Source organism: Nuphar pumila, unplaced genomic scaffold (assembly GCF_984573655.1).
Source record: "Nuphar pumila unplaced genomic scaffold, dmNupPumi1.hap1.1 HAP1_SCAFFOLD_1283, whole genome shotgun sequence".
Classification (NCBI taxonomy): domain Eukaryota; kingdom Viridiplantae; phylum Streptophyta; class Magnoliopsida; order Nymphaeales; family Nymphaeaceae; genus Nuphar; species Nuphar pumila.
Genome location: NW_028323633.1, coordinates 25,322 through 36,529, shown reverse-complemented (window position 1 = coordinate 36,529; position 11,208 = coordinate 25,322). Strand labels below are relative to the sequence as shown.

The window sequence follows — 11,208 nt, the reverse complement described above, 5'->3', positions numbered from 1 at the left end:
TTGAGGGCCTTTTGTCAAAAACAAGAATTTGAGAAAAAGTGAACAGACTTCTGTAATTATAATGTTTTAGAGATCATACGAATTCAAATTGTATCAAATTTATGGAAGAGTTTTCCTAACATAATTAAGAAACTTTCTCAAGTTATAGAATGGGAAAATCAGTTCTGGTTTAGAAATGGTGACTTCGGGAAGTCACCGTTCAGTTTCAGGAAATGAACCTATTACAGAACCTGAAGTTCTCTAACCAGTTTTGATTTTTAACACAATTACAATAACAAATAGAAATAAAAATTTATAAAATTTGGTAGGAATAAACTAGACACATAAAGGAAGACAACCTTTTTTATAGATCTGGAAAATGATCTCCCATTGGGGAGATATGACTCTAGGAAAATGGACTGAAATCTGTGCAATATAAATAATGCAGAATGATAGGGGTCTAATTTTTAATCAAAATGGGGCATGAAATAACCTTATAAATCACTAAAAATTGATAGAAATAAACTAGATTCAATCACAAAGACACCTCTATTTACGGATCAGAAATACAATATCCGATTAGGGAGATACACCTCCGACAAATTGGCCGTGATATGAATAGCGATTTGCTGAATAACACTATAAATCACAATAGCAATTTGCTGAAGACACTATAAATCGCAATAGCGATTTATTTAAGACACTGTAAATTGCAATAACGATTTATAAGATATTTGTATTATGATTTTAAAACATTTGCGGGTGGAATTTACATTATTGCGCACTTGCGGTGGCGATTTGCGTATTCAAATCGCTGCTTATTTAGCGATTTCTATTGAAATCACTTTACAATGTCGTAGATATAATTAAATCGCTGTCACGCGAATCACTATCATCAACACACATATACGCTAAATCGTTTATTTTATTGACATGGTAAATAACTCTATGCATAGTATAAAAAACATAACAAATCGCTCTTGCTTTTATACTGTGATTCATTTAATCATTTCTTTGACTTGCTTAACTAATCAATATTCGTTGTTATATGCATTTTGAATAAATTGAAGTAACCATATGCACTGAATAATACAAATTGATGTCTTGTTTATGACAGTGGCGAGCTTATCATTTAGTTGTAGTAAAGATGATGTATCTCAATCATTGGAAAGTTATGGAGAAGTGAACATCTCTACTAATGACGCACCTCCAGAAGTGAACCATAATCATCCGCAATCATTGCCACCATAACGAAGCAAGCACATATATTTTGCATAATAGACAAGGAGTGATGCTGATGACCATCTATTTGATCTATTCCTACCGCCAGACCCTCCATTGTTTGCAAACCATCGTTCACAGTTGAAAAAATATCTCCCTAATCTTTGATATACTTCATGACAAATATGTTACAATCGTGCGGGTCCATCAACTCTGCCTGTAGAAACATATCGATGATGATGAGATCCCATACATTTTGCAGCTTCGTCAGCTCTGCCTCGAAGCTTTCTGCACTAGCAGGCTAGATTTCATGCGCACCTGAAATGCATTCGAAGCATATCACTATTTGGACGTGGGGGTGATGTTGATGATGATGTCTGTTTTATTCGATCTCGATTTGTACTTTACTAAGTCTAAACATCATGTCGATTTATTTATTGTTTTTCTTTTCTGCCTTTTATGAATCAATTATTGTGTAAATCGTGATAGAACTTATCGTTCATATAGACAAAGCTCGTAAAAGAAAATCACGATAGGACAAATCATTCTTGCTTTATGTCCGTGGCTGTATAAATCATGATAGAACACTTCTTCTATAAAAAATAAATCGCGATTTGTTATAGAAAGAATTATATAATTATAGAATGTTACGTTACAACAAAGAATCATAACTGATTGCAAGCCAATCGATATCAAGCAAATAGCAATAGGACATGGCCTTCATACGTACAAATCGCGATAGGAAGACAAAGCTCTTGAAAGCAAATCATAATTTACAAAGTACACAATGCTAAATACTTCTTCTGTTTTTATTTATGAAGGCCGAACATTACAACGATTTATTCAACGGCACTTGGTTTAGTGAAACTCATATATCTTAAAAAATCAAATTCTTTCTATTTTATTTAGAAAATCCGATTTTATGGCATGTTTCGGGTCAAGATTCAACACTTCTAGATCAGATCCCTTAGATTGGGATCCATTTGAAGTTCAAATTTTTGGTAACTCGGATCATACCATGAGGAGCAACTATCACATTTTTTGAGTTTTTTTTTCCGTGGTTGATCCTGTGTGTGTTCATGGGCTGGGGATTCGTCTGACAAGGCATTCAACTTTGCTCTCATCTCTCTCTCTCTCTATATATATATATAAATTACTTTTTTTCAGCCTTTAATATTGAAAGCACTGTGGGACGCTGCAATGTGCAATGTTTTTTATATACTTTTTTATGCGTAAACAAATTTGCCACTTAATCTAAGGAGGACGGAGCACCTCCTGGTGGTTCAAGGGCCAGATGTCAAACCCTGTCTTTCAAAAGAATTTTGGGAGACTTGGCGATCCCAGGATAAAATCACTATCATTTGATCCAAAACCGCAAGGATGGCAGTCGGTCGTGAGTGGAATGTTTCATCGAAAGAAATCCTTGAGTGGTACTAATCCAACATGTTTACCAGAACCGGCCGATGCATACCGTTTTGGCAAAAAATCGATAGGGTACTGACCTGAATCGGCTATTTTTGAATAAATGAAAATATATAAATTTATTTTTTAATATTATTGTAATACTATTTTAATGGTTTTAACACAAAATAAATTTTTTTTTCTGTTTTTTAACTGATTCAGAATGACTCACTCAAGAATCCGTATCGGCCGATTCACCTGAATAGTTGGCCAAGCTATTCAGATTCGATACCAATACTAACATGATCGGATATGAATTTCCCTTGGTTCCCGAAGGCACACAGAGCACATCTGGTCGCATGTTGATTGGACAATCTTTACAGGTGGTACCAGAAAGCTACCTATCAGTCGACAAAATCACTTACTAAAGATACCAATGTATCAAATTTTATTCAATATCCAACCGATCTACTCTCTTTAGTTAGATTTGTAGTGCGAATTTTGCTACCGAATCTGACAGATATCTAGATTTTGAGGGACATCCATATCCACTTATTACATGTAAACATTGGGATATATTATGAGCCTTCAAATATTAATCAGACTTTGACTCCGATTAGCCTATATTTGGTAATTAGTAGGATATCATAATCACCATATCCAGTCCAAGTCTGAACTATATACGTCCCTAACACCGAATGACATTGTCATTCAAATCAAATTACCGAAAAACTAAAAAAGTGCAGCACAGATAAAGGATAAGACAAACCAACAATAGTTACAAGTGGGTATTGAAAACACTGTAAAGTCTGTACTATCAAACCTTTAGATTGGTGGTGTTCTGGATAAATTATTGATGCTTGGGGTTGGATCTTCATTGACCTCTCTTGTTTATGAAACTAATGAATCTATTATTGGCAAAGTGACAGCAAATGGCAAGATTCATCCAGAAAAAACATCACATTGACACTATTAATAGAGTCCCAGTTGGTAATCCCAATCCTATATTATCTATATAATGATAAGAGTAATCTCCACCGCCATTATGATATAATATTGAGCCATTCTTACTTCTGCCTTTGTCTTCTTCCTCATTCTCTTCTTTTTTCCAACCTCTCTCTCTCAAGAAAAGTAAAAGTAAGAAATGCCTGCAATAATAATAGACGGGCCAGGATCTGGCGGGTCAGTTGAGTTTGAGGCCAAGTTTACCTTCTATGTCTTCATATGCGGAATCATGTCAGCCTTTGGAGGTCTCATGTTTGGTTATGATATCGGAATTTCAGGTACCAACAAGTTTTTTTTTTTGACATAAGTTCTTGTTTTTCAATCGCCAACGGCTTGGATAATCATGAAAAGACAGGATTGAGATCCTTCCATTTCTTGGTTTTGTAGGTGGGGTGACATCCATGGATGATTTCTTGATCAATTTTTTCCCAAAGGTCTATACCAGGAAGCATGAAGCAAAGGAGAACAACTACTGCAAATATGATAATCAATACCTTCAACTCTTCACGTCCTCCCTGTACGTGGCCGCCTTGGTCTCTACGTTCTTTGCTTCCTACATCTGCAGGAAGTATGGAAGGAGGCCCACCATGAGAGCAGCTTCATTCTTCTTCTTGGTTGGGGTTGTTCTCGATGCAGCTGCCATGAATCTCCCCGTGCTCATCATTGGAAGGATTTTTCTTGGAATTGGAGTTGGCTTTGCTAACAATGTACGTTGTTCATGCCCCCATTACTTTCCTTCGTGCCCATGTTTGTTCTTCTTATTATTGGTTATAATGGTTTTCTGCAAGTTGCCAACTAGTTGTCACCATTGTCACTTGAATTTTAGATTGGTCCATTAAGAGAGAGAGAGAGAGAGAGAGAGAGAGAGAGAGAGAGAGAGAGAGGATTTAATCACACGTATTTAGTTTCTTCTTGCACGAGCATAATCTTAGGCTGTTTGTGTTTGACTCATTAAGGATAAACCCCTGATCAAGCTCAGCTAGTGAGATCATCATGAGTTGACCTGAGCCTGAGCTCATTATGAGCTGATCAAGAGTTGGTTCGTTTCATAAATAAAAAGTTTGTTTTCTCAAGTCTTTTCTAAAAATTGATAATACATGTATAAAACATACAAAAGTTGTGTATGTATACATGTACGTATGTGTATAACATATAAATTATATAATATACAAAATGAGCCTACACGAGATGAGCCGAACTTCGCCTGCACATAGTAGAGTTGGATACCTGGATACCTAAAGAAGCTATCTTATAGCACAGCTCGCCGAGTCCAGTTCCTGAGCTGAGCTGACCTAAAAAGTGAGTTGCTAATCTTGTTTTCTAGCTCCATCACCTACTAATCTGGAAAAGACAACATAAGATTGTCTTTCCTATCCACTATGGAATACCTACATTTAGGTTTTCTTTTTAACCTTCTGTTTCCTTCTATGTTTTCTTCTGTTGATCATCTTCTCATACGGTTCGTTTGTTGTTTATATTTTTCTAACCTTTTTCCTTTTCTAAATTTTCACCACAAAATTTGTTGACTCTGTCAATTTTTATTACTCTGCCGTCTCTGTATTTGAGACAATTCTTTCTACCGTTGATCTGAATATATATATATATATATATATATATATATTACTTTACCTTGAAAAAAAAAAAAAAACTTAAACCATGTCTGCCTTGGAAAAACAAAAACAGGCCGTGCCACTCTTTCTATCAGAGATTGCGCCAACCAGGATTCGTGGGGCCCTCAACATCCTCTTCCAGCTCATGATCACCATCGGTATCCTCATCGCCAACCTTGTCAACTACCGCACCACCACCATCCACCCTTGGGGCTGGCGCCTCTCTCTCGGTGGCGCCGGCATCCCCGCCATCCTCCTCGGTTTGGGCTCCCTCTTCATCGCCGAGACCCCCACCAGCCTCATCCAAAGGGGCCACTTTGATGAGGGCAAAGCCACTCTCGCCAAGATCAGGGGCACCGTCAACGTCGACGCCGAGTTCGCAGAGATCTGCCGCGCCTGCGAGGCCGCCAACCTCGTCAAGCATCCCTTCAGGAAGCTGGCCAACAGAAACAACAGGCCTCCTCTCGTGATAGCGATTCTGCTGCAGGTCTTCCAACAGTTCACCGGGATCAATGCCATCATGTTCTACGCGCCTGTCCTCTTCCAGACCATCGGCTTCAAGAATGATGCATCCTTGCTGTCGTCTGTCATTATTGGAACCATCAACGTTCTCTGCACGATGGTCTCAGTTATCTCGGTTGACAAGGTTGGCAGGAGGGGTTTGCTCCTAGAATCCATTGTTCAGATGCTAATCTCCCAGGTATGTAAACATGTGCTGCAATAATAACAATTAAAAACTTCACAAATGTGCACAACATACAAAAAAAACTTTTAAAGTACACATGAACAATGCCTATTTTTGGACAATATACAAAAAACTTGACAGCTAAAAAAGTAACGTTCTTATGTTGGAGAAACATGATATCAAATAAACCTTTTTCAAACACATCTACACGGTCAGATTGAGCCCACATATAGTTTGTACCTGTGATTTTCAGCTCATTACCTTCATTAGTGCCAAATACTTACCCTTCACAGACTTCTTTTTTCTTGTTTCATACTAATTTTTTTTCTAAAGCCCCTTTAGATGCACTTCATTATTAAATACCTGTGGGTTTGCTTGTTCTATAATGGAGGAGGGAGGACCAGGTGAAATGAGTTTGCAGCCGCACCTAATCACCCACCATCTTTGGGATACAGCATGTCAGCTGTGGGGCCCAACAACAAATGGTGGTTCATCAGGTGCAGCCGCACACTTAAAGTGTGCAATGTGACATTGCACCTGATCTCAATTCATGACCTTGGAGCTACATAGGATGATGTCATGTTTTGCTTTTCTTTTTTTTTAAAGATTTTCTAGATAAAAGAGTTCTCACACAACCAATCCAATAAATGAAGATCTACCATCGATCAAAATTGTGTATGTCCTTGGAAAGAATAAAAAAAAAACTCTCTATGCCAATTTTCTCATGCCAAAGACTCTCAATTTTTGTTCTTGAACCATACATGTTTCTGCCTTGCAGGGTGCAATAGGGACCATCCTTTGGATCAATCTCAAGTCTACAAACTCCCTAGACCACAATGTAGCAATTGCTGTGGTCTTTCTAGTATGCCTCTTTGTGTCCTGCTTTGCTTGGTCATGGGGCCCACTAGGTTGGCTCATACCCAGCGAGACCTTCCCACTGGAAACAAGAGCAGCAGGTTACTCCTTTGCAGTGAGCTCCAACATGCTCTTCACATTCATTATAGCTCAGGCCTTCCTTTCCATGATGTGCCACATGCGTGCTGGGATATTCTTCTTCTTCGCTGCTTGGATCATCGTCATGGGCCTCTTTGTGTTGTTCTTTTTGCCGGAGACTAAAGGCATCCCTATCGATGAGATGACTGAAAAGGTATGGAAACAACATTGGTATTGGAAGAGATACATGGATGATGAGGATGCCAACTCTAAAGCGCACGTAAAAGCTACTCACCTTTGATGAGAGGAATACATAAAAAGATACTTGCATGGAAGGCACCGCGAACAAGCTTTTCTGTTGCGTCTCTACTCACCAGAGATACCGTTGCTGTAACAAAACAGAAAGATAAAGCTGATCAACACGATGATAGTTTAACAGTGGTGGGTGGTGGAGGGGGGCGGGGGGTGATGTTGATCAAGAGCAAGAACGGTGGTGTTGGGAGGAGACGATGGGAGTGACAATTGTTGATGATACAAGATGATGATGTAATTGTAATGTATATGATGATGATAAAAGGATGGGCGATTTACAACTTGACACCTAAGTTTTCTACACCATTTAAAATGTCCTACATTTTGAATTGTTTTTTTAATACGCCTATGTTTTGAATTGCTACTAAATGCATTAAAGCTTTATTATAATTAACGCGGGCAGGTTATATGTTCCCCCCAAAAACACGCGTACAATGCGTGTTTTAGAGTCCCCACTGAGCATTGTGTGGCGCTCAGTGGGGTGTACAGCAGAGCTGTACACCACCGTACATCCTGCATGCTGATGTACGGTGGTGTACAATGCCCCCGTACAGCCCACTAAGCGCCACGCGACGCTCAGTGTGGGAACTCCGGAACATGCACCGTAGCTACAGTGCGTGTATCGGGGGTGCACCCGCAACACCCTCTCCCAAAAAAGCATCAAGTACAGTTTTGGCATTAAATTTATAACGAAATCGTTTACATTGTATTCTTTTGACATGGAACCCTCGTGGAGACCAACATCGTTTAATGAGTCTGCCCGCTGTTGTGGTAAACCCTGGGCAACACCCAAGCTCTTATGGAGCCCACCAGTTAAAGGCACCTGCATGCCCGGTCGGAATCGAACCAAGGATGATGGGGTCATCACCTTCACCCTAAGCCCGGTGTCGCACGAGCGACCCAAGTGGGTGTTATTACAAAATCTCAAATATGACAATATGATTGCAAAGATTTTATTAGCCACTTTTTTTTGTTCTCATTCAAACTTTTTTTTTTGGATTGACAAGTTAGGTTTAGGCTGCTTCCAACAACATTACAAATTGCATATTATAATTACATTTCAAATCTTATTTCATAAAGGAAACCAGTATGAAGGTTTATCCTTTCAAGCCTTATCAATGCCCAAAACCCCTAATTTAGTTTGTTGCCTTGGAACACAGTTACATTCTTTAAGGATCCATTTGCAACAAAATTTATCTAGCTTAAAGAAAAGTTTCACTGAATTAAAATTAACCATATCCGACCAATATGAACAACATCATGTCTCATGGACTCCACAACCACCTTTTGCTAAACGGAATCTATCAACTATTGACACCACTGAACCCCTGGTTGAAAACTGGCTCATTCAAATGGATTCAATTCAAAATCGGAATTGGCTGATTCCATGAATCATTTTGAAAATCGATGCAAGGCCAATCGTGGTATAGAAAACAATGATTTGGATAGAGGGCTATGCAGGAATGCCTGAAGTTATGACATTACAAAAACACCCTTGCATTTGTTTTGGGATCTTCAAAGAATTGCTATAGTTTCAAGATGGATTCACATCGTCTTGGGCTCTAAATACTGGAATCAAAACCACAACCACCTCAACATCGTGTTTCAGAATTCAGAAATGTTTTGATTGGGTGGCTTTTTTTTTTTCTTCTTCTTCCTCGACCTAATAAAGATCATTTAATGCAAATTTGTAAATGAGAATAAAAAATGCGAAGGTAAGGACATTCACATCAGACATTTGTGAAGGCCGGCCATACATTTACGGACATACATACTAACTTTATAAGTTTTTAGTTAAAGAAAGATTGTGCGTGGTGGTAATCCTAATTCAAGAAATTCCTGGTCTCGCAACTTTTTTGCCTATATATTTATTTAAATATGCGCAATCTAACCAAAAAATGTGTTCAATGCAATCTATTTGCTAGGAATTGACTTTTAGAATTTTTTTTTTGAATAACCTTGATGGTAATTACTTTTGGCACCATTCCTTATTTTGTCCGAAACTACAAAAATACGTCCAACATGGCCAATTCTTTAATCAAAATATGCCAAACATGACTGCTTAATTTTTTTCTAACAGTTACCATCTTATCGCCAAACAAATTAGATGCCTTGGTTATGTAATTATTGCCTGAAAAAATCAAGCACAAGGTAATTTTTGCCCCAAAAAATAAGGCACCATGTCAGTTGTCACCAGGAGAAATCAGGAACCAAGTTGTCTAAAAAATCAAATGCCTAAAATTTTGAGTGACAAAGGAAAAAAATATCAAGTAAACAGTAAATTGGTTATGTTCATTATATTTTTTAACTTTTTGTTAGCAATGGTATTTCAAATAAAAATGAAGGTCATCAACATCATTTCCCATTTTTTTAATGAAAATTATGATTTTATGAGTTTTAACGTTATTAAACTTTTAAACCATTGATTTTTTAGGCCTTATAAAAAACCTGTTCACATGTCACAATCAGATAATTCAAAACCCTATTTCTACTAAACAGACCAACAAGGTCACCTTTATAAGATGAATTAAAAAAAAAAGTACCAAAAGGTTGAAAATTAATGTTGTCCACACCTTTCTACCATTAGGAGGAACTATCACATTTTTTGAGAATTTTTTTTAGTGGCTGATCATGTGTGAAATTCATTGCCGGGGATTCGTCTCACAAGGCATTCAACATTACTGTCATCTCTCTCTTTATCAATCCAATAAATGAAGATCTACCATTGATCAAAATTGTGTATGTCCTTGGAAAGAACAAAAAAAAACTCTCTATGCCAAATTTCACATGCCAAAAACAATTTTTGGCTTTGAACCATACATGTTTCTACGTTTCAGGGTGCAATAGGGACCATCCTTTGGATCAATATCAAGTCCACAAACTCCCTAGACCACAATGTAGCAATTGTTGCGGTCTTTCTAGTATGCCTCTTTGTGTCCTGCTTTGCTTGGTCTTGAGGCCCACTAGGTTGGCTCGTACCCAATGAGCCCTTTCCCCCGAAAACAAGAGCAGCAGGTGACACCTTTGCAGTGAGCTCCAACATGCTCTTCACATTCATTATAGCCCTGGCCTTCCTTTCCATGATATGACAGATGCGTGCTGGGATATTCTACTTCTTTGCTGCTTGGATCATCGTCGTGGGCCTCTTTGTGCTATTGTTTTAGCCAGAGACTAAAAGGTTTCCTATCGATGAGATGACTGAAAAGGTATGGAAACAACAGTGGTATTGGAAGAGATACATGGTTGATGCGGATGTCAACTCTAAAGTGCACATAAAAGCTACTCACCTATGATGAGCGGAACACATAACAAGATACTTCAAAGGCACCGTGAACAAGTTTTTTGGTTGCATCTCTACTATTAGTATTTTAGTACTTGAGATATTGTTGGTGGAATTAAAAAGAAAGATATGATAGTGCCACAATGGTGGTGATTTTGGTGGTGAGGAGAGAGTGTTGTGTCTTCACCCCCGAACACAAATTCGTGTGTTCGGGTGTGTATGCGAGAATATCTTGGGACCCACGATAATTCATATGCCAATGTTACCCATGATGATTTTATAATAAAATAACATATAAAAAAGATAAATTACATATAAAAAAGATAGATATGCGTTTGACAAAAATGTCTTCTCGTAATATAGATATGCATTCGATAGAAATGTCCTCCCATAAATAGCTTTGCACATTCCCGCGAGTCCAGGTTCTCGCCTTGGTTTTTAGCTTGTGTTACAACACATTGCCGCCTTCTCGTTCCTGCCTTGTGTTACAAAACATTCCCGGTTTCATTCCTACCTCATGGAGATAATTATAACTTGATCGACTGGTTCGATCATTGGTGGGCATCATAGGGGGATTTGTCGGCCATCTCTTTTTACAGTCTTCTCTTCTTCATTTTTGTTTGGCAGTATGAAAAAAAGCAATGAAGCACAAACATTCCAACAAGTGCCATTAGGGCATCGTGAGTAAATTTTCATGTCATCATGCTGTTATTGAAGAACGTATGTCATCGTGAGTGCCATTAAGACGTTGTATTGTTATTGGAGGTGGATGTTGGCTTTTC

The 11,208-nt window shown here is 38.1% G+C and overlaps 1 protein-coding gene across 1 annotated transcript; it reads left to right on the top strand.

The window, feature by feature from the left end:
• Nucleotides 1-3,745: 3,745 nt before the first annotated feature.
• Nucleotides 3,746-7,135, top strand: LOC149809403 (sugar transport protein MST4-like). Its single transcript, XM_089994850.1, has 4 exons — nt 3,746-3,884; nt 3,994-4,313; nt 5,290-5,916; nt 6,680-7,135. The coding sequence occupies exons 1-4, from the start codon at nt 3,746-3,748 to the stop codon at nt 7,133-7,135; spliced, it is 1,542 nt and encodes a 513-aa protein (XP_089850976.1).
• Nucleotides 7,136-11,208: the final 4,073 nt, after the last annotated feature.